Here is a 23,198-nt window from a genome sequence, read left to right on the forward strand (position 1 = left end):
GCACCCTGTCAGAGCACATGCAAGGACGCCGGTTCACCGAATTCCATGCAACAAATAAGCATAGAGTACATGAACACACGCCGTCGCCTTTTGTTGTTAAATTGCCCAGAGGCCGTTTACTTCTTGGAAAAGCTGCGCTCAACAAACGGCACTACTGACGGTGTAATCGACAACGAGAGTTAATGTTACTTGAGCTGAGCAACGTTATGAATAGTTGGGATGAAGTGACGATGGGCGGGAATTCCAAAATCAAGCCACACGAGGAAATACGTGTGTGTGTTTCGATTTGAAGCTTTCGTGACTGCAGGGATTCATATTCTTGGTTCTTTCGGTAAAGTCACGTCGAAGGGAAACAATAAAGTGATAAAAATAAAATAAAATTCTCACGACGTTTCGGCCACAATGCAAGCAGCACTCCTCAGGTGAAGAAACAGAGCTGTCGGAAAGACAGCGTCCTAATGAACACTGCTAAGCTTGGCAGTGTATTTTAAGCTGGGTGGGAGGAGGAGAGCGCCTTGACAAAGGAGTTTACATATCAACAGAGGAATTTAGCATATTGATGACAAATGCAGATATGGGATTAGTCACTCCTTGTGGAATGTGTAGGCGGTGGGGGGGTCTCAAAGTGTGTGTGTGTGTGTGCTTGTGCGTGTATCTGCGTGTCTGTGCGGCTATTTTGTGATTGGATAGTGGTTAGCGCACTGCGCTATGAACCCGGTGAACGGAGTTCGATTCTTCGATGATGAATGACATCAGCGACGATTATCTAAGCTTGTACTGGACCGCTCCGAGGTCAACTCAGCTGTTAACAAGTATCTGGTGCGATGGGTAAGCATCGACACTGGGGGTGGCAAAAAGCGGCTGATCGTGGTGCTTGCGACATCACCCTCTCATGCGACGTTCTGGCCTTCATAGTGCTCTTTAACGGCCCAACTGTCTGTGCATGCTACACGGGTGACCTTTGTCTCTCTCTGTGTGTGGTGGGGGGGTGGGGGTCACCTGCGCTGCCGTGGCTCCTCCGGCCTCCTCCAGCCTCTCGCTGATCTCCTCCAGCTCGCGCGCCACGTCCGCTCGCTGCTTCTCCACCTTGGCGCGCGCCGCTCGCTCAGCCTCGAGCTCCTCCTCCAGCTCCTCAATGCGCGCCTGGGGAGGGGCGAGAACATCATCATCAGCGCCTTCATCATCAGCAGCATTGACGTGGCTGTGATCATCGTCATCGTCGTAAGCAGCAGAAGCAGCATCAGCAGCATTAGTGTCATCACATTCATCGTCGTCATCTTCTTCATCATTGTTGCCATCATCGTCAGCAGCAGCACCATAAGTGTGCATCACCTGCAGTTCCTTGATCTTCTTCTGAAGCTGGGCAGCCAGTGCCTGCTCATCCTCAATTCGGCTGTTCAGGGTGTTCATCTCAAACTCCTTTCTGGATGTGTCCATGCGCGCACACACATGCGCGCGCACACGCACGCACACGCACGCACACGTATGAAAGCACGTGCATACAAACCGGCATATGTGGGCACACACTCATGGATACACATGTATACATACATACAAACACACGTGCACGCATGCCCACACACGTTGGTCATACAGTCGCCCAACCTCGGGCCACCCAGCAACGTCTCAAGCAATCGCCTGCAATGGATGATGACAATAATGATTTTGATGATGACAAATACAGATGACGATGACTATGATGGTGATGATGACGATGGTGTTCACGAGCACCCTACTTCTTGGACTTCTCCTCCAGCTGCTGCTTGTCGTTCTCCAGGTCCATGATGGTCTCCTGGGTCAGCTTGAGGTCTCCCTCCAGCTTCCTCTTGGCGCGCTCCAGATCCATGCGGACCTTCTTCTCCTGCTCCAGCGAGCCCTCCAGCTGTGGAACGTACGTGCAGACACATGCATGCTTATATAAAATAACATCGACCACAGAGACTTTCTGGGTTCCTGGGGGGGGGCTCGTTAAAGGTGCGAGTGGACAGGTCGGTTCCCGCGGTTTGATGGAACGTTTGGATAATTGGGACAATAATCTGGGTTGGTGGGGATTTTTTTAAAATTATTATTATCATCACGGTTATTATCATGGAGCACAGCCCCGAAATGCCGAGTGGCCATCAACAAACAGCACGATTATGTGTAAATAGTATAGAGTTAAAAGCATTCTTGAATTGAGCAAAGTTCTAAGAACTTGGGAATAGAGAAAATGTGCAGGAATTCAACTAATGTGAAAGAGGTGTTTTAACCTGACGTGTGGTGGGTGAGTGAGTAGGTGAGTGTGTTGTTTTCACCTGCAGTGTGGTGGGTGAACAAAGTATGGATGATGTTAAACAGTTTCGTAGACCAAGTCCTACCATGGAGGAATTCATAGTAGCAGTGATAGAAAAGTGATAACGAGGTGACTGACTGACGGTCACTGGAGTGAATCGATTATTGCTGGATCATCAATCAACCTGCCTGCTTAACGTTCAACTCTGTCAGGTAGAGAAAGGTAGAATATGGGTGCTCCATCCCAGATATGGAAACATGATTTAAACTTTAGCCAACTTCGCGCTGTGTGTAGGAGTGATAATTGGTCTGAGTTAAAGAAGGCTTTGGCATGTAAAAGAAAAACCATAATTGATTGGTGGAACCATGAGGCCCCTAGTGAAGTGCACTGGCGGACCACTCACGTCGTCCACTTGCTGCTCCAGCTTGGCCTTGCTCTTGGTGAGCGAGTTGACCTTGTCCTCCTCAGCCTGCAGGTCGTCCAGCGTTTGCTGGTGAGCCTCCTGGAGGGCCTTCTTCTCCTTGGTCAGCTTCGCGATGATGTCATCCAGAGCGGCCATCTCCTCCGTCAGGTTCTTCACCTGTGGGTCGGTGGGAGGGAGGGTGGGTGGGTGAGCGGGCGTGGTAGGGTGGTGGGAGTGGACACATTAGTGGAGCCAGATTCGTACAGAGCCCCATAGTGTATATCGATTGCTTTTGGCAATAACATTTCGTAACCCAGCAGCATTGGTTTAACCAGCCTGACTGCTAATGGACAAATGTTATTTTCGCTTTGGATACAAATAACTAAATGTGAAATAGGTGCAGAGAGCCGCTCTAGATTTTTTTGGATGAGTTGGTAGTACAATGCCAAAGGCGTGGTCCGCCACTCACCTTGTTCTCCGTGGCGTGCTTCTCCTTCTCCACCTTGGCGAGCGTGAGCTCCAGGTCGTCAATGTCCTTCTTGAGCTCGCTGCACTCGTCCTCCAGCTTGCGCTTCTTGGCCGTCACCTCGGCGTTCATCTCCTCTTCCTCCTCCAGTCGCTCCGTCAGCTCCTTGATCTTCCCCTCCTGAGAGATCTTGCTCTTGATGAGCTGCTCGCAGCGCTCCTCGGCATCCGCGATGTTATCTTGCTCCTGTGTGTGTGTGTGTGTGGTGGGAGGGGGGCGGAAGGCGGAGGTGAATGTCATGGTGGTGAGGGATGGCGGCAGGCGCAGTGGTGGAAGGAAAGTTTCTTTTGTGAGTTGAGCTGAGCTGAGGGCCTGCAGTGAACAGCATCATCTTCGTTATCGTGACCATAATAATCGTCATCATCGTCATCATTAGGGCTATGATTTTGGCACGGAGGGCAATATATACTGGATTCTTTAAAGGAAACGAAGGACCTTATGTAATGTTTATACAGCTATTTCCCCAAGATATCACAAACATTATAGAATATTACGATTTCCATGGACATTGTGTGAAAACTACAGTCTTGTATATTATTCATCCACCACCACCATCATCATCGCACCCATCATCATTATCATCAACATCCTTATCATCATTGTCCCGGTCAGGCCGGCCGGTCTCACGCACCGCCTGCACTTGCATGGCGAGGTCGTTCTTCTCCTGCAGGAGCGACACCGACTTCTCCTCCAGCTCCTTGCGGCGTGCCTCCGACTTGGCGTAGGCCTCCTTCAGCTTCAGGAAGTCCTCCTTCATGTTCTGCATCTCCTTCTCGGTCTCGGCGCTCTTGAGCAGTGGCTTGATCTTGAAGAAGAGCTTCATCCACGGCCAGTTCTTGACGCCCATGAATGCGCGGATGTTGTACTGGATGACGAGCAGCGCGTCCCTGTGGCGACGGATACAAGAAGGTGACTCACCATCGTCGTCATCACACATCAATCATACACCACCACAATCATAGATCTACCCTCGAATAACCCCCGAGTGACTCTGTGGATACTGTTGCGCCTACACCCCTCACCTGCGCTCGATGATCTTCGCGAACTCCTTGCGTGACAGTAACCCCCGGCATCGCGCCTGCAGGAGGGTGATGATCTTTGATAGGCGGTCGTCTCGCATCTCTTCCAGCGTGCCCAGCAGACCGGCCTTGAAGAACACCTGCACGGGGTTAAAGGTGGGGGAGGGGGAGGAGAGTGGTGTGGTCATATTTATACCGCACCTCTCATCGCATCGGTCCCTGAGAGGCATAACATGTACGCAGCACCGGCCTGTTAGCGGGCATTTACCTGCCTGTGGGGGGGGGGGGGGGGGGCGATCTTTATATACGACTTACCGATTTTTTTCGTGAGAATTTTATGTAATTTGGACTGTGATAACGGCACACGTGATCTTTTCATTTTCAAAGCAATGTCACGGGATGTTTAACGTCCACTGTGACACACATGAGCGGCACGTGTGCCATCGCCCGGCCGCATCACCCCAAACCTAGGAACGTGGCGTCCCTTCCAAGGGTCGGGTAAGGGAAACACTCAACTTCCGATTCCACACGTAGCCATTGCTTCCTTCCGTCTGCCAGATCCCACAGCAGTCGTGCTGTGAATTCTTGTACTCCCTTTTCCACTATCACATCCTAAATGAGCCAGTTCTATTGACTGAGCCGAGTCGGAACCAAATCATCATACGCTGGCCTCACAAGACATATGGACATGGCTTAGGGCCAAGCAGGGCCAGGAGCGGGTTTATTAATATTTTTAATTTGTTGCATCACTTCCATGCGGTGGAAAAAACCTGGCGCCTCCTGAACCCGCACCAAGCTGATTTGGCATGGGTCTGGTGCGGCTTGCTTGTACAATATTGTGGCCCAGCTCTGTCAATTAAAGTGGATTTGTTTTTCCCTTGGCTTGTCAGTTTAAGTGGCACAAGTGAAAGAAATACTCCAATGTTTTACGCTTTTTAAAAAAAATGCCTTATGCAACCAGAAAGTCTGTAAACCAATCAGCGAATAACTGCTCACTCGATGACACGGTCGCTGACTCACTCAGGCACACATTTGTGATCGTCATGATCATGATGACCATCATCATCTTCATCATCATATCATCATCGTCATCAATTGAGGAGGCCCCCTCTCGCACCTTGGTGTGTCCGAACTTGTACTGCGTGTGGTCGATGTCGAGGGTGGACAGGAGCTTCTCAGCCGATTTTCGGCTGTCCATGAACTGTCCCTCGGGCACGGCATTCGGATTCAGGATACGGTACCTGTGTGGTGGTGGAGGGGGTGGGGTATGGAGTGCGGGGTGGGGGGGTGGTTGGGTCAGAGACATCATCGTCATCGCAGTGAATGATTCGGCTGCCCAATTATGGTCATGACAGCGATGGTGGTAGTGGGGATGTTGTAGGAGTTGTGAATGAAATGACGGTGCTCCTTCTGCTAGTGATGGTGATAATTATGATGATACTGCATCTGAACAAGATGACGATGATGATCATGATACTTCAGCTGATAATGACAATCATGACAATCATATTACAAATGACAACAATGGTGAAGATGATGCATCTCATGATGACGATGACTTGCCGCTGCTTGAAGTCGCCGTAGAGGATCCTGTTGGGGAATCCCTTCCTGCAGATACGGATTCCCTCCAGCACGCCGTTACAACGCAGCTGGTGCATCACCAGGGCGTTGTCCATCGCACCTGGAGGAGGGCACAGCGATGGGGGGGGGGGGGGGGCGCAGGAAGCAGTGTGTGTATCATAGGTGCTCGCGAATAGCACTTGCCCCAGCAAGTCTACGTAGGCTACACCGGTAATCTCTGTACAGGTGTGTGTGCTCACCTGGCTTCTTCTCCTCATTGGGGATGATGCAGCGCACAAAGTGAGGATGCGTGGACCTCAAGTTGGTCATCAGCTTGTTCAGGTTCTCCTGCGGCGGTGAGAGCGAGGGTGCGTGAGTTTGTCACCGTTCACAGCGCAACTTTGACCAGCAGGTGATGATGTTGTAAGTGGTCAGTGTGCGGCGGCGCAAGGCATGAGCGAACTGAGTAAAAGCGTCGGGCCCTTAAGTGCAGGAGTCAACAAACTTACATCTAAAAGGCTGGGTTTGCTCCGTACAGTGCGAGAGAAGTTTAACATACATAGTGTAAACCAGGTCGACCTCTCAGCTCCTTACACGAGCCAAGAGCATCAGTGCGCCAGAATGCACCCCCAGCTCCGTACAGAAGCCAGGGTCCCTCCATAGGATGGAGTGGTCATACATTGGAGAGTGTCAATCTACTACGGCCCATTAAACCAAATGAAAAGCCAAAACAAACGTAATCAGGAATTAAACATTTGGAACGAAATCCGTCCCACGTGCAGCGGGAGTGTGCTTCAGCCCGTGGGAGCTCTAGATCGAAATGCTCGTCCTCCGACAGCCTGTTTTGGCTCGATTAAGTATGTCTAGGGGCCAGTTGTATATATGGCTTTTAAAGACCACATACAAACGACTGTTATTGCCAAAAATAAAGGCTGTAAGTTGTGAAGGTATCACTGATTTGTATCAGTGGCAGAATATGAAAGAGAATTTCAGAAGTCGGGTATCTTACAAAGATGAATTTAAGCAGACTTGGAAATAAAACTCAGAATGACCCCCACATCCTTAAAAAATGAAAAAAATCTCGTTATTTTAACGTAAAAAAAATGCAATTAAGACCACTCTTGGTCATGTGGAGTTTGGCAAAGGTGGCGGTTGGGGGGAAGGATTGAAGGTAGATCTAATATTTATATCACTAATATTTTTATAACTAATATTTATATCACTAATATTTATATCACTAATATTTATATCACTAATATTTATATCACTAATATTTATATCACTAATATTTATATCACTGTGCCACTAATGTTTGCCTGCCTGTGAATCGAACATGGGTTGCCGGGTTCAGAGAACTGAGCGCTAATCGGTGTGGCACTGCTCCATCCTGTTATTTGCATATTTTCTTAATTGATCCACACAATTGTGATATTTATTTATGGAGCTTGTCCAGCATGTTTGTAGTCATGTGACGCACCCAAATATTATTTCTGCTTTTACGACCCCCTACATGGCATGTCGTCTCTGTGGTTGGCTATCCAATGTGCATAATAAGATGTCGTTTGTGGCCAGATCGCTTCTGAAGAAGATAATAGCTCAGTGGGCTTTACCTGGTAAGACAGAGAGTTTTGTTTGATTTATAAGTGATTTGTTTACATTTCCTAGACTTTTCACTCCTAGCGTGTTTTTGCATTGCGCGTTGTTGTAGCGTTCTGACCTGCCCCGAACTGGACATCTCTGAAAAGGAGCTTTAGAGCTCATCAGATTCCTCCAGCATAAATAAATATCCGGATTCTGTTGTTGTTTCCGCACGACGTCCGGCCTTTTGCTCCACGTGCTGGCAACTTCTTGAGGAACTATTCTCTCCCGGGAAGTGAAGAAGCTCCCAACACGTGGGATCTGAATGTCGGATCGCGCGGCACAACTCGCAAGCAAAAGACCTCGCGCGGCAGAACCGCGGACGCCTACGCAGTCGCACGCCCCGTTGATTTGCTCACCCTGTGCAGAGCTGACACGGTCTGGAAGGAAGAACCCTTCTTCTTGGCGCCCTTCTTGGAAGTGTCCGCGGCTGGGGACAAGGGGGGAAATGGAGGTTGTCACATTGCTCGCTTCCTTCCTTTGGAAACATGCAGTAGCAGTCATATAGCAGCTCGCGACACCGACGAGGAGGGAATAGCGCATGCAAAAGACTGAGTCATTTTAAGTTGCTTATATCATTAATGTAATTCTTGTGCCAAAATAATGTTGTTCGACGATTTAAAAAAAAAATGTTTTAATGACTATAATTGCTCTGTGGTTTTAGTAAATCCGGATTAGATTGTGTATGGATGGCTTTAGTGATGGCAACTGGTTTATGGTTGCATGTTTGTTTTAGTGTTAATTAGTGATATCAATATTGAATGAATATTCGTTCAACTGTATACTCATTTAACTAATTTATAGTGCAGTAACTTCACTGTATTGTAGTTGCAGTTTAACCATTAATGTGGTAAAAAAGTCCCCGTGCTATATAATGATTTAATTACAATAAATTATACGAAGACTAAAATAATTAATCAGCTTTAAACATTAAAATAATTAATAAGATTGCACATTATAATAATTAATGAAATCATGAGTAAAATTATTTGTGTTCAATTGATGATTTTATAAATGCACGTGGAGGGTCTGTTGTGCTTTTCTAGTGAATATTGAGTACTAAGATAATATATATATATTTTTTCGAGTCGTGTGTTTTGGCAGGGAAACCGAGGTTTATCGTGTTAATGTTAAAAGGGTGTCCACCAGCAGTGGCACTAGGCGTGGTGAGTGAGATCAGAGTGGCGTGTGATGGAGAGGGAAGCACGTGCAGGGTGTCGTGGTGCCGACTGAGAGAGACCGTGGTGCCGACCCAGTGATTATACACCACGCGCAGGGCTGGTGATGACGGGGGGGCGTGAATAAAAGATTGCGTTCCTGTGCCATCGCGGCGCTTTCCCAGCACCGCTCGGGAACATTGTAAAAAAAAAAACAATTTGAGAAACACGTGTGGTGACTGGACGGAACGCTGTCGCGTCGTCCGCAAGCGCTACGCGAGCAAAACGTGGACAGTGTGAGTTTTCAACATGGAGAGTGTGAGTTTTCAACATGGAGAGTGTGAGTTTTCAACATGGAGAGTGTGAGTTTTCAACATGGAGAGTGCGAGTTTTCAACATGGAGAGTGTGAGTTTTCAACATGGAGACTGCGAGTTTTCAACGTGGAGACTGCGAGTTTCAACGTGGAGAGTGCGAGTTTTCAACATGGAGAGTGTGAGTTTTCAACATGGAGAGTGTGAGTTTTCAACATGAAGAGTGCGAGTTTTCACATGGAGAGTGTGAGTTTTCAACATGGAGAGTGTGAGTTTTCAACATGGAGAGTGTGAGTTTTCAACATGGAGAGTGTGAGTTTTCAACATGGAGAGTGTGAGTTTTCAACATGGAGAGTGTGAGTTTTCAACATGGAGACTGCGAGTTTTCAACATGGAGAGTGCGAGTTTTCAACATGAAGAGTGCGAGTTTTCAACGTGGAGAGTGTGAGTTTTCAACGTGGAGAGTGTGAGTTTTCAACATGGAGAGTGTGAGTTTTCAACGTGGAGAGTGTGAGTTTTCAACGTGGAGAGTGTGAGTTTTCAACATGGAGAGTATGAGTTTTCAACATGGAGACTGCGAGTTTTCAACATGGAGAGTGCGAGTTTTCAACATGAAGAGTGCGAGTTTTCAACATGGAGAGTGTGAGTTTTCAACGTGGAGACTGTGAGTTTTCAACGTGGAGAGTGTGAGTTTTCAACATGGAGAGTGTGAGTTTTCAACATGGAGACTGCGAGTTTTCAACATGGAGAGTGCGAGTTTTCAACATGAAGAGTGCGAGTTTTCAACGTGGAGAGTGAGTTTTCAACATGGAGAGTGTGAGTTTTCAACATGAAGAGTGCGAGTTTTCAACGTGGAGAGTGAGTTTTCAACATGGAGAGTGTGAGTTTTCAACATGGAGAGTGCGAGTTTTCAACATGGAGAGTGTGAGTTTTCAACATGGAGAGTGAGTTTTCAACATGGAGAGTGTGAGTTTTCAACGTGGAGAGTGTGAGTTTTCAACGTGGAGAGTGTGAGTTTTCAACATGGAGAGTATGAGTTTTCAACATGGAGACTGCGAGTTTTCAACATGGAGAGTGCGAGTTTTCAACATGAAGAGTGTGAGTTTTCAACGTGGAGACTGTGAGTTTTCAACGTGGAGAGTGTGAGTTTTCAACATGGAGAGTGTGAGTTTTCAACATGGAGACTGCGAGTTTTCAACATGGAGAGTGCGAGTTTTCAACATGAAGAGTGCGAGTTTTCAACGTGGAGAGTGAGTTTTCAACATGGAGAGTGTGAGTTTTCAACATGAAGAGTGCGAGTTTTCAACGTGGAGAGTGAGTTTTCAACATGGAGAGTGTGAGTTTTCAACATGGAGAGTGCGAGTTTTCAACATGGAGAGTGTGAGTTTTCAACATGGAGAGTGTGAGTTTTCAACATGAAGAGTGCGAGTTTTCACATGGAGAGTGTGAGTTTTCAACGTGGAGAGTGTGAGTTTTCAACGTGGAGAGTGTGAGTTTTCAACATGGAGAGTGTGAGTTTTCAACATGAAGAGTGCGAGTTTTCAACATGGAGAGTGTGAGTTTTCAACGTGGAGAGTGCGAGTTTTCAACATGAAGAGTGCGAGTTTTCAACGTGGAGAGTGTGAGTTTTCAACGTGGAGAGTGCGAGTTTTCAACATGGAGAGTGCGAGTTTTCATCATGGAGAGTGTGAGTTTTCAACATGGAGAGTGTGAGTTTTCAACATGGAGAGTGCGAGTTTTCAACATGAAGAGTGCGAGTTTTCAACGTGGAGAGTGAGTTTTCAACATGGAGAGTGTGAGTTTTCAACGTGGAGAGTGTGAGTTTTCAACATGGAGAGTGTGAGTTTTCAACGTGGAGAGTGTGAGTTTTCAACATGAAGAGTGCGAGTTTTCAACGTGGAGAGTGAGTTTTCAACGTGGAGAGTGCGAGTTTTCAACATGGAGAGTGTGAGTTTTCAACGTGGAGAGTGAGTTTTCAACATGGAGAGTGTGAGTTTTCAACATGGAGAGTGTGAGTTTTCAACGTGGAGAGTGAGTTTTCAACATGAAGAGTGCGAGTTTTCAACGTGGAGAGTGTGAGTTTTCAACGTGGAGAGTGAGTTTTCAACATGGAGAGTGTGAGTTTTCAACATGGAGAGTGCGAGTTTTCAACATGGAGAGTGTGAGTTTTCAACATGGAGAGTGCGAGTTTTCAACATGGAGAGTGTGAGTTTTCAACATGAAGAGTGCGAGTTTTCAACATGGAGAGTGTGAGTTTTCAACATGGAGAGTGTGAGTTTTCAACATGGAGAGTGTGAGTTTTCAACGTGGAGAGTGCGAGTTTTCAACATGGAGAGTGCGAGTTTTCAACATGGAGAGTGTGAGTTTTCAACGTGGAGAGTGTGAGTTTTCAACATGAAGAGTGCGAGTTTTCAACATGGAGAGTGCGAGTTTTCAACATGGAGAGTGTGAGTTTTCAACATGAAGAGTGCGAGTTTTCAACATGGAGAGTGTGAGTTTTCAACGTGGAGACTGTGAGTTTTCAACATGGAGAGTGTGAGTTTTCAACGTGGAGACTGTGAGTTTTCAACGTGGAGAGTGTGAGTTTTCAACATGGAGAGTGTGAGTTTTCAACATGGAGAGTGCGAGTTTTCAACATGGAGAGTGTGAGTTTTCAACATGGAGAGTGCGAGTTTTCAACATGGAGAGTGTGAGTTTTCAACGTGGAGAGTGCGAGTTTTCAACATGGAGAGTGTGAGTTTTCAACGTGGAGAGTGAGTTTTCAACATGGAGAGTGCGAGTTTTCAACATGAAGAGTGCGAGTTTTCAACATGGAGAGTGTGAGTTTTCAACATGGAGAGTGTGAGTTTTCAACATGGAGAGTGTGAGTTTTCAACGTGGAGAGTGTGAGTTTTCAACATGGAGAGTGTGAGTTTTCATCATGGAGAGTGTGAGTTTTCAACATGGAGAGTGAGTTTTCAACGTGGAGAGTGTGAGTTTTCAACATGAAGAGTGCGAGTTTTCAACATCTAGAGTGTGAGTTTTCAACATGGAGAGTGTGAGTTTTCAACATGGAGAGTGTGAGTTTTCAACGTGGAGAGTGCGAGTTTTCAACATGGAGAGTGTGAGTTTTCAACTTGGAGAGTGCGAGTTTTCAAGCGACTAAAGTGGATGAATCGAGCCGGTTGGCGTGCTCGACCTGAGCGAGGGGAGCGAGCGATTGAAACGTTAAGAGCGATTCGTGACTTGCTCACCGGAATCTGCGCCGGCGTAGTTGGCAAACAGCGAGGCGAGCAGCTTGAGCGAGGACTTCTGATAAAGGCCGACGACGGTCTCGTTGAGCGGGTCCTTGTTCTTGACGAGCCAGCCCGAGATGTTGTAGTCCACCACGCCGGCGTAGTGCACCAGCGCAAAGTGCGCCTCCGGCTTTCCCTTGACGATGCGCGGCTTCTGGAAGTTGTTGGACTTGCCCAGGTGGTTGTCGTACAGCTTCGCCTTGAAGCTCTGGTCGGACGCCTTGGGGAACATGCACTCCTCTTCCAGGATGGACATGATGCCCATGGGCTGTGGAGCACGCAGGCAAAAGGGTGTGGTCATCGTCATTGTCTTCTAGATTTGAAGATTTCGTGACTGCAAGGATCCAACACCACATGACCAGTGAATTAAAACATGTACACCTGGCCCTCAAAAGGAATGGATACTCTGACCGTACTATCCGCCAAGTTGTTTCTCCCTCCATACAGAAACAACCGCTTGATACTCCAGTCAAAACCATCACACTACCATATATAGCAGGCGTTACTAAAAAGATTTCCAAAATTCTAAACAAACACAAGATCCAGGTCCGGTTCAATACAGTACATAAAATTTGTGATCTGATCCCATCCATGAAGGATGTCATTCCTGACTTACAGTACCCCGGGGTTTACAAATTGAGTTGTACCTGCGGTGATTGCTATATCAGGGAGACGAAGCGACATGTCTCTGACCGAATTCGCGAGCACAAATCAGATTTGAAACACGGCAGAACGAATTCTTCTGCCGTGGCTGATCACTGTTACAACACTGTGGGTGATCACGATATAATTTTCTCCGATACCAAGGTTCTTTGCAAACCCACGGGTTTTTATCAGAGATTTGTTCACGAGGCAATTCAGATCTACAAACACAGACACAATTTCAACCGAGAAGATGGTTTCAAATTAAGCAACCATTGGAAAGATGTTCTAAATCGAACCAAACATTAAACTAATTTTCATTGGTACAGTATATTTTTTCAAGTAGTGGTACCCCAAACTTTCGCAGCACAGGCGGGTGCACTGCCGGTGCCGATCACTGTGCTACACCTTTCATCATGATAAGTCCGCCAATCAAATGCTAATTTTTACGCTAATTCCTTTGTCAAGGCACCTTAATCCCTCTCACACAGCTTAAAGGTGCACTGCCGTGTGCTACACCTTTCATCATGCTAAGTCTGCCAATCAAATGCTATTTTTTACGCTAATTCCTTTGTCAAGGCACCTTAATCCCTCTCACACAGCTTAAAGGTGCACTGCCGCGTGCTACACCTTTCATCATGCTAAGTCCGCCAATCAAATGCTAATTTTTTATGCTAATTCCTTTGTCGAGGCACCTTAATCCCTCTCACACAGCTTAAAGGTCGTGGTCTGAGCTTGGCTCTGTTTCACTCCAGCGCAGTACTCGAGACAGTCTGGTCCCTTCACCTGATGAAGGCCGCTTGTGTTGTGACCGAAACGTGATTTTTGTTGTTTTATTTTTTTACCTACGTGACTTTACCGAATAGAACCAAAGAGTATCGTCATTGTCGTCAATTGTCGTCATGCAGCGGTAAAAGAAGCGGCAACAGTGGCAGAATGAGGAGCAGCATCATGATCATGACCAGCAGCAGCATTGTCCATAATAGAGGTTTTTTTTTTTGGGTTAGATCGCATAAATATATACACGTGTCGTTAAAGCCGTCACCACCCGGCATAGCCAACTAGTATGGGTTGTGTCACGTAAACAGAACTCGTCACTAGTACAGCACTAACCGGTATGTTGGAGAGCCAAGCCACAAAATTTACAATCTGAGTACGACGTTTCGCCAGTAATTACAACTGGCTTCATCAGGCGACAGCCAGATTTGTGGAGATATTGGGCTGTACTAGTGACGAATGTTCTGTTTACGTGACAACCCTTACTAGTTGACTGTGTTGGGTGGTGGCGGGTTTAATGACACATTTAAATATTTACGTGATGTAACCCCCCCCCCCAAAAAAAAACCTCTTAGGGATGATATTGGTCGCGAAAGCCTACGTGTTAAACTGAGCAGCATTGTCAACTTTTACATTGGCATTATTATCGCCATTGTCGTAGATGATGAAGATCGCCATCACCATGATCATCATTATTGTCATCAGTATAACAAGCAGCAATAGTAGCAGCATCATCAGCAGTGGCATCATCATCGGCGGCAGCCACCTTCTCAATGAGCTCGATGCAGGCCTGCAGGTCCATGCCGAAGTCGATGAAGGTCCACTCGATGCCCTCCTTCTTGTACTCCTCCTGCTCCAGCACGAACATGTGGTGGTTGAAGAACTGCTGCAACTTCTCGTTGGTGAAGTTGATGCAGAGCTGCTCAAATGAGTTGAACTGCGCACACCGGGAGAAGGACACACGTACGGAGGAACAGACGGATGGGTGAGTGAATGGTTGGACAGATGGACAGACAGACAGGTGATGGTAGTGGTGATGGTGTTGGTGGTGGCAATGCTAAATGTGGTGGTGGCGATGGTGGTGATTGTGATGGCATTTACAGTGGCGGTGATGGGTGGTTCTGGCAGGTGGTGAATGTTAAAGGTGGTGGTCGTGGTGATGGGAGTGGTGCTGGCAGGTGGCATTGCTGGCGGTGGTGTCCTCACGTCGAAGATCTCGAAGCCGGCGATGTCCAGCACGCCGATGAAGTGCTGTCGTGGGGCCTTGGTCTCCAGCGACTGGTTGATGCGCACGACCATCCAGTTGAACATCTTCTCGTACACGGACTTTGCCAGTGCACCGATGGAATAGGACACCTGGCAGATGCAGCGGTGTTCCGGTGGGTAAATATATTGGTGGGGCACGGAAGTCCATGGGGGTGAGGATGGGGTTTTGAGGTGGGTTGTAGTAATTGCCAAGTGTGGATGCGTGAATGCGCAGTATGTCAGTGCAGGGGTCCGGGTCCTACTGTTACACCCCAAGCTTTGAAGTTTTCGTGACTGCAGGGATTCGCACTCTTTGGTTCTTTCGGTAAAGTCACGTAGGTAGAAAATAAAATAAATAAAATCACGACGTTTCGGGCGCAACACAAGCGTCCGTCATCAGGTGGGACAACCACAGCAAGGAAAACAACAGCTGAAGTGGGCAGAAGGACTGCCGTAATTGCCCCACCTGATGACGGACGCTTGTGTTGCGCCCGAAACGTCGTGATTTAATTTATTTTGTTTTATACCTACGTGACTTTACCGAAAGAACCGAAGAGTATGTTACACCCCTGTTAGATTGATTTCAATTCAACAATAATGCACGAGCCAGAAAAACAGGTTCCATAGTGCAGAATTTGTACTGCATGTAAATTAACCAATGCAGAAATTAAAGAAAATATGATTAATTCAGATGAGTGCAATGATGTTGGGAAGCAGGTGATGAAGATGATACATATTTGGAACTTCACGATTAACAGGTCCCTGCAGGGTGGGCTGGTAGGACAAGTCTCTGCGCTGTCTATTGCTGATTTTACACCCAACAGCACGAGATTTCACTTCGTTAAAGTATTGAAAGGGGACGGACGGACGGACACATTAATCTATTGCAGGCTAGTACACTCAGTTTACAACTTCGTTCCTACCAGTAAATGATTACTATGATCACGAAGATTACTGATGATGGTTGTGACAATGGTGATGTCACAATTGGTGTGTACAGAGAATGGGGGGGGGGGGGGGGTTCGCTTTCGTTGGAAGTCGCCATCAGGAGCCGCCCACCTGCTGCACGTTCTGACCCTTGGTCACGTACTCGTTGCCGACCTTGACCCTGGGGTGGCACAGGCCCTTGATGAGGTCGGCCGAGTTGAGGCCCATGAGGTACGACGCTTTGTCGGCGTCTGTCAAAGGCAAAGTTCCAACGTTGGTACATTAGCCCTGTCCATCTGTCTGCGCCACCACTCCCCATAGCTCATGTCTGTTGGACACGGTGCCCGTTTTTTTATCCCAATATCCTGCTATCAACATTATATCTGTCTGTAATGGAGGGTTGCAATAACGCTCGTCAACGTGATGCGATATTAACTTTAACAAAAAGACATTTGTATTGCTGTTAGGGACTTACCCGCGAGAGAATCGGCCAAGTTTATTGAACGGTTGCACAAAACTTGGAGACGAAAAAAAAACAGCGCTGAAAGGATTTGCCTTTGGTTTGAAGTTGTCCGGGGTGACTTCACTGGACTTGGGTGTTCCAAGCTGGTCTTTTTATCATAACATTTCTAAATATTGACCGCTTGCCAATTTTACTTGTCCTTTAGTGCCCGACATGTAGCCCTGATTGTCCCCACCATGCTTTCCCACATGTCCGAACGTCTCCCAGTATATCCATGTGCCTTCGCATGTCCTCATGTCTCGATTTGTCCCAAAAAAACGTCCCAGTGTGTCCCAGTGTGTCTCGATGTGCATGTCACCACATCCCCCAGTGTATCCTTGCATTTCCCCGCTATTGATAATTATCACAGCTATTTTAACAAAAAAATCTACGGCTCAAGTTTCCTGGCTGGCTGCTGGCTGGGTTCCTTTCCACCCCGACGATAGCTCTTTTGTTGGTGGCTGCTGCTGCGAGCCGTTGCTATCAAAACTTGCAGGGTAACTGTCTACATGGGATTTTTCAGTGTAACAAATAAATATTGAATATAAACGGCAGAAGAAGTTTGGAAGATGTATAATAGCGACACCGAAGAGGTGGGATTAACGAATACAGAAGACTGACACCGTTAATTTAAAATGGTTTTGACTTTTCCTTTCTGTTCCTATCGATGTAATTAATCCATCATAACATTATTCCAATCATGTAGAATATAAAAAAAAGCATCATAATACATATCGTCTTGCCATTTTATTATTACATAAAAAAGCGCATGACTGTTGGTGCTCTGATTACGGGAGGATTGTGAGAAGAGTGTGAACACGACAGCTGTTTTTTTATTTTGATTTAAAGCTTTCGTGACTGCAGGGATTCATATTCTTGATTCTTTCGGTAAAAGTCACGTGACTTTACCGAAAGAACCAAGAATATAGCTGTCTTTTATTTTCCGTTGCAGAGGAACGGAATAGTAAAATTAATTATCTGCATGTATATATTCATCATAAAGCCTACGTGTTAAACTGCATGTATATATGGCCATACTTTCCACAGATTATAAGGCACATGTTGGTCATTTTTTTCATTACACTTCCGAAAGCGTGCCTCTACATTAGTGTATCAAGGTTTTTACTTGAGGCTACTTGGAGCTGTGGTGGACCAGTCCACTCGAACGCGGTGGCCCCCAGCCTGAGTGAGTTCCGGACGACTGGCGCAGATGAACTGAAACACCACTCAGCTGTGACGGTTTTTGTTTTGATCACTTCCAGGGAATACGTACCTTTCACTTAGGCGTGGTGGATTTCTGGGTGAGCTGCTTTTGTAAGTCAGCAACGCCAGTTTATGGTCTTCTCAACCACCTCAGAAGTAGTTGAGAAGACGATCGCTATGGTATGTATGTTGAACTTCTTTCGCACCGTACGTAGCCAACGGTGCTAATCGGAGGTGCGGGGGAAGGACAACAAACTAAATACAAAACGTTTCAAAGAAATTCGTTTCCATTATCGATTTAAAAGTGCATAGCTTAAGTGGCTTCCTAATATCGGAAGGAAGAGCGTTCCAGACGGCCGCAGAAGCGCATCTGAAAGTGCGAGATGCAGTGATGGTTTATGCTCCCTGACGAGATCAGCAAGGTATTGTGGTTCATTTGTGGCAAGCACTTTGTGTGTAATGAGTGCTGTTGTGTCTCTATGTCTCGGTGTGTCTCCACATGTATCCACGCATCTCACGTATCGCTCTGCGTCGCCGTACCCTCGGTGCCGTCTGCCTCCGCCTGCTCCTCTCGCTGCTTCTGCTTGAAGTGCATGTTGCCGAAGTGCATGATGGCGCCCGTCAGCTTGTACACGCTCGCTTTCTCCTCCGGAACGAAGCCCAGGATGTCGTAGGCACTCTGCGGGGAGGCGCAACCATCGCCACCATCAACACCGCCATCACTGCCCTCAACACCATCGGAACGGTGACCGAAAGCCATACTGTCACCATCAATGACATCACCGCCATCACCAATATGTACACCATTACAACCAACTTGACTATTGTCACCAGCGCCGCCTAGGCATCAGCAGGAGGAGCAGAAGGGGAGGAGCTGGGTAGATTGGAAAAAGCATTTTAGGGGGTGGAGCACTGACAGGTGAACAGATCGAGCAACTCATCATCCTCTCTGTCAGGAGGATAAAATGTGGAAATAGGAGGAAGCTCACATCCGTAGCCATGAGCTCGTCTCCATCATCCAATCCAGCCACGGTGACCTGGCCCTGGCTGATGAACGCATAGTCGTACGGGTTGGAGGTCACCAGCAGCATTTCTGGGCAAGGGGAGAGAAGGAAATGGAGAGGGGGGATGGGTGGTGAGAGGGGAGATAGAATAATAGCAATGATAGTAGTGGTCAATTTTATACTGTAATAAAACGAACATTTAAAATACGAACACGTCCATATATTGCAGGCATTACTCATGCAATATTCTTGGGTGTTTCGGTAAAGTCACGTACAGTAGATAGGTTCTTTTTTGTTATTTTCTTTGAACCTATCTACGTGACTTTACCAAAAGAACCAAAGAATATGAATTCCTGCAGTCACGGAAGTTTTAAGTCAAAATCTGTGCTCTTGTTAACGCTTGGCGATGATGATGATGACAATGATGATGATGATGGTCGTGGTGTTCTTGTCGTTTGTACCCAGGAGCTCAGGTTTTCTCTGGCTCAGGATCTGGTAGAAGATGTGGTAGTTGCGTTCAGCCTTGAGCTGGAACGTAACCCGAGACTTCTCCAACAGATCTGATGGACACACAGACAGACAGACAGGTAATACAGACAGACAGACAAGTGGACATACATAAAGGTAGATAAGCAGATATACAGATGCTTAGACAGACAGGCAGACTTGGTATACAGATAAGTAAATAGGAAGGCAAACTTGGTATAAACGATGCCCCTAATGGCTGGGCACCATCAGTAGATCTGAGCCCGACCCAGTATGAGAACGATCCTCAGTGGAACCGCGTGGACTCACAGGTCTCAATGTCGGCGGACGCCAGTTTTCCGGTCGTTCCGAAGTGAATGCGGATAAATTTGCCCTGGACACGCACGCACAAAGACAAATATTAAGATCCCCCGTATAGCCTTTCACAAGACTGTTGGGGCACGCGCTGTTAGCGTGCAACTACGAAGGCTGAAACGACGCGCAGGGGGGCGGCGTGGCCAACACCACGCCCACACGCACGCGTTGCACGGTGGCACAGGGAGGGGAAGTGGTCGGGAGTCTAGGTCACGATCGAGGTCAGACTCAGGGGTCACGATAAGTGTCAACCCTATGGGAGAGACTCACGAAGCGCGAGGAGTTGTCGTTCCTGAGTGTCTTCGCGTTGCCGAAGGCTTCCAGCGCGGGGTTGGCCGAGACGATTTGATCCTCCAGGGTCCCCTGCGAAGATCACACGAGTTCACGCACTCATCGCAATGGGTTATTAAATCCATCTGTGTGGAATTTTAAATGTGTAAAAACGCATGCATTGCTGTGGAGAATTATGGATAAAAGCTTATAAGTGTATTTAGTCCTTCGACCTGTTTTCTTCCTATACGATATTATCCAGCAGCCTGTTATTAACCTTTCGAGAACTTGGGACCGGTTTTGACCTTCAGAGTGTTCACCCTTTGTAGGTCTGGCAAGTTCTTTCTCCAAGTTCTCCAGTTTCCCACCGTACAAAGCCCAACTCTCGTTCCTGGCATTGTCCAATTATCCTAGTGAAGCAGGATCTTCCTGAATTATTATTGAGACTCAATGATGCTGTTCTAGAATAGAGTCCCACCTATACTTGCTTTTACCCCCCAAGGCTCCTTTCCAAAGGACAGTCTTCAATATCCATCTTGTCCCCACATGTCCCGTCGCATGTCTCTAGGTCCCCCAGTGTCTCCTTATGTTCTCCCATGTCTCCCCATGTCTCAGTTTTCCTCCTTGTCCCCCCCCCCCCATGTTTCCCCGTGTCACCCGGTATACCTCCATGTATCCTCCAACTTTCCCCCATGCCTCCACAGGTCCCTCCATGTCTCTTATGTCTCCCCCTTGTCTCTCTCTGTGTCTTCTGGTATCCCTTCACGTCTCTCGGCGTCCGTGCGTCTCTTCCCGTGGCCCTGCGTGTCCCCCTGAGTCTCTCCGTTTCTCCCCGTGTCCCCACCTTGCTGGCATCACGCTTGGTTCCCGCCGCGGCGATGGACGCGAAGTACTGGATGACACGTTTCGTGTTCACCGTCTTCCCCGCGCCGGACTCGCCACTGTCCCATCACAGAGACGGACACAGGTAGATAGACACAGGCGCTCAGTCACGCACTCAAGACGCGCAAGCAGGCGGACCGACAGAAAAGCACGATGGCAATCGGACGCGTAAGCAGAGGCGTACAGACAGTCATTCATCGCATCCCCATACTTGTAAGCAACTAAAAGCATGCCCTTTGTGCTATATTCAAACTCACGTGATAAGGATGGACTGATTTTCTCTGTCTGCGGAATGTAAATCAGAGATATATAGACAGTCAGTAAGGCAGATATGCAGCTACTAAGGCAGGTATGCAGCTAGTAAGGCAAACGGTGTTTGTGTACACGCGTGTGTACACGTACCCGTGAGCATGTACTGGTGTATGTGTACACCTACCTGTGAGCATGTACTGGTACGCGTGTATGCGCAGGTGTATGTGTGTGTGTGTACACGTACCCGTGAGCATGTACTAGTGTATGTGTGTGTGTGTGTAAACGTACCCGTGAGCATGTACTGGTACGCGTGTATGCGCAGGTGTATGTGTGTGTGTGTACACGTACCCGTGAGCATGTACTAGTGTATGTGTGTGTGTGTACACGTACCCGTGAGCATGTACTGGTACGCGTTGTCGGAGATGGAGAAGATGTGTGGAGGGGCCTCCTGACGCTTCTTGCCCCGGTACGCGTTTACGCACTGCGAGCTGTACACGGGCAGCCACTTGTAGGGGTTCACCGTGACACAGAACAGCCCCGAGTACGTCTGTACACAACAACAGCAGCCGTTCACCACTAAGTGGCGGTGACCTCACCGCGGCAATTGTGCACCTTGAGGCAATCGCGTGAAGTGTCGAAGGCCCGCCGACAGGAGGCCGTGTGTGTACGTACGTTGAACTTATTTTTGCGCTGTACGTGGCCAACCGTGCTATTCTAGATTTGAAGCTTTCGTGACTGCAAGGATCCATACGCTTTGGTTCTATTCGGTAAAGTTTTACCTACGTGACTTTACCGAATAGAACCAAAGGGTACCAACCGTGCTAATCGGAGGTGCGAAAGAGACCCAGGTGCCATGGGTTGACCGACTGAGATGACTGGCAGATGCACCGACTACACACACGCAACGATGACTAAGATCCCCCTTGTAGCCTGCACAGGCCGTTTGGGTAAGTTCTATTAGCGAGCACCATGCAGGTCCGCATTGCTAACTTGTTACATCGTATAACCCCCCTTACTTACCTCTTTCTCAGCAGCTGAATTCATTTTGCAGAAGCGATGGCTGCATATCTCAACGGAGTGGAGTTTCGAAATGTTCAATGAGTACCCTAGCCTCCCGAGTGTGATGCACCGTTTACGTGAATGTGCCTCTATTTTTTACAGCAAACGTCTGGTGGATGTTCGCCTTATCGCTCATCCGGAAGGTGTGGCCGTGTTTCTACGTGAGACCAGAATTGTGTAACTTTCTTGACGCCAGCCTTAGGCTGCGTGTGCGTTTTAACTTTCCGGTGCCTCTCCTCGTACGAACGATACGCCAATATCGGGGCACTCACGTAGATCATCCATGCCGCGTAACGCTCTTTGAGGTTGAACAGCACGGACGGCTCGTTGAGGAAGGTCAGCATGGCCATGTCCTCGATCTTGTCGAACTTGGGCGGGTTCATTTGCATCACGTCCGCGTCTTTCACGGTGACCGTCTGCCGTGCGAACGGAGCAGAGACGGGACAAGCGAATGTTTTGCTTGTCCACGAGCGGTGTGTGTGCGGACATCCGCTGGTGTGTGTGGAAATCCGCTGGTGTGTGCGGACATGCGCTGGTGTGTGTGGAAATCCGCTGGTGTGTGCAGACATGCGCTGGTGTGCGCGGATATGCGCTGGTGTGCGCGGACATGCGCTGGTGTGCATGGACATGCGCTGGTGTGCATGGACATGCGCTGGTGTGCATGGACATGCGCTGGTGTGCATGGACATGCGCTGGTGTGCATGGACATCCGCTGGTGTGCGCGGATATCTATGGGTGTGTGCGTGCGTTGTGGGCAGCTCACTTCGCCCTCCTCCGTCTCCACGGTGTACTTGCCACCCTCCACGCTCTGCACGAGGGCCTTGACGAACTCGCACTTGGGGTGAGTGACGTAGACGTTCTTCTTCATGTCGAAGGGCCGCGTCTGTGCCTCCAGACGCTCCTTATCCGACTTGCGCAGGAAGGGCGCCGCCTCTCCGAACTCCGACAGTTCAGCCATCCTTTAGAATGTGCGGAATCATCCACGGCAGCGTTGTCAGCATCATAAGCATCGCTGTTATCAATATCGTCAGCAGAAGCAATCATCGTGATACTCAAAACTGAGCATAATTATAAGCAACGTAACCATCAACAGCAGCTTCATGAGCATCAGCAGAAGCATCATCATACATATCAGCAGAAGCATCATCATACATATCAGCAGAAGCATCATCATACATATCAGCAGAAGCATCATCATACACATCAGCAGAAGCATCATCAATACATATCAGCAGAAGCATCATCATACATATCAGCAGAAGCATCATCAATACACATCAGCAGAAGCATCATCATACATATCAGCAGAAGCATCATCGTACATAGCAGAAGCATCATACATATCAGCAAAAGCATCATCATACACATCAGCAGAAGCATCATCATACATATCAGCAGAAGCATCATCATACATAGCAGAAGCATCATCAATA

At 47.8% G+C, this 23,198-nt stretch overlaps 1 protein-coding gene and 1 long non-coding RNA gene across 2 annotated transcripts in view; one reads left to right on the top strand and one right to left on the bottom strand.

The window, feature by feature from the left end:
• The window catches only part of LOC116956010 (myosin-7-like), a 40,739-nt gene extending 18,016 nt beyond the window's left edge, over nucleotides 1–22,723 (bottom strand). Inside the window, exons 1-25 of the mRNA XM_032977396.2 lie at nucleotides 22,529–22,723; nucleotides 22,038–22,181; nucleotides 21,097–21,253; nucleotides 20,712–20,739; nucleotides 20,417–20,513; nucleotides 19,573–19,665; nucleotides 19,258–19,321; nucleotides 18,924–19,022; nucleotides 18,448–18,551; nucleotides 17,999–18,137; nucleotides 15,886–16,004; nucleotides 14,788–14,937; nucleotides 14,348–14,518; nucleotides 12,121–12,430; nucleotides 7,778–7,848; nucleotides 6,041–6,128; nucleotides 5,784–5,901; nucleotides 5,338–5,461; nucleotides 4,224–4,360; nucleotides 3,833–4,088; nucleotides 3,145–3,387; nucleotides 2,676–2,852; nucleotides 1,737–1,882; nucleotides 1,333–1,423; nucleotides 1,000–1,143 (exon numbers count right to left, since the gene is read on the bottom strand). Of these exons, the coding sequence (XP_032833287.1) occupies nucleotides 1,000–1,143; nucleotides 1,333–1,423; nucleotides 1,737–1,882; nucleotides 2,676–2,852; nucleotides 3,145–3,387; nucleotides 3,833–4,088; nucleotides 4,224–4,360; nucleotides 5,338–5,461; nucleotides 5,784–5,901; nucleotides 6,041–6,128; nucleotides 7,778–7,848; nucleotides 12,121–12,430; nucleotides 14,348–14,518; nucleotides 14,788–14,937; nucleotides 15,886–16,004; nucleotides 17,999–18,137; nucleotides 18,448–18,551; nucleotides 18,924–19,022; nucleotides 19,258–19,321; nucleotides 19,573–19,665; nucleotides 20,417–20,513; nucleotides 20,712–20,739; nucleotides 21,097–21,253; nucleotides 22,038–22,181; nucleotides 22,529–22,723 (3,465 nt within the window). The remainder of the gene's footprint in view (nucleotides 1–999; nucleotides 1,144–1,332; nucleotides 1,424–1,736; nucleotides 1,883–2,675; nucleotides 2,853–3,144; nucleotides 3,388–3,832; nucleotides 4,089–4,223; nucleotides 4,361–5,337; nucleotides 5,462–5,783; nucleotides 5,902–6,040; nucleotides 6,129–7,777; nucleotides 7,849–12,120; nucleotides 12,431–14,347; nucleotides 14,519–14,787; nucleotides 14,938–15,885; nucleotides 16,005–17,998; nucleotides 18,138–18,447; nucleotides 18,552–18,923; nucleotides 19,023–19,257; nucleotides 19,322–19,572; nucleotides 19,666–20,416; nucleotides 20,514–20,711; nucleotides 20,740–21,096; nucleotides 21,254–22,037; nucleotides 22,182–22,528) is intronic.
• LOC142906312 (uncharacterized) lies at nucleotides 3,999–22,606 on the top strand. The gene is made up of 5 exons (XR_012930142.1): nucleotides 3,999–4,110; nucleotides 14,748–18,203; nucleotides 18,928–19,049; nucleotides 20,277–20,539; nucleotides 22,524–22,606. It is a non-coding gene; the product is annotated as an uncharacterized LOC142906312 (long non-coding RNA).
• Nucleotides 22,724–23,198: the final 475 nt, after the last annotated feature.

Source organism: Petromyzon marinus, chromosome 63 (assembly GCF_048934315.1).
Source record: "Petromyzon marinus isolate PM22_M1 ecotype Great Lakes invasive population chromosome 63, UKy_Petmar_22M1.pri1.0, whole genome shotgun sequence".
Classification (NCBI taxonomy): Eukaryota; Metazoa; Chordata; class Hyperoartia; order Petromyzontiformes; family Petromyzontidae; genus Petromyzon; species Petromyzon marinus.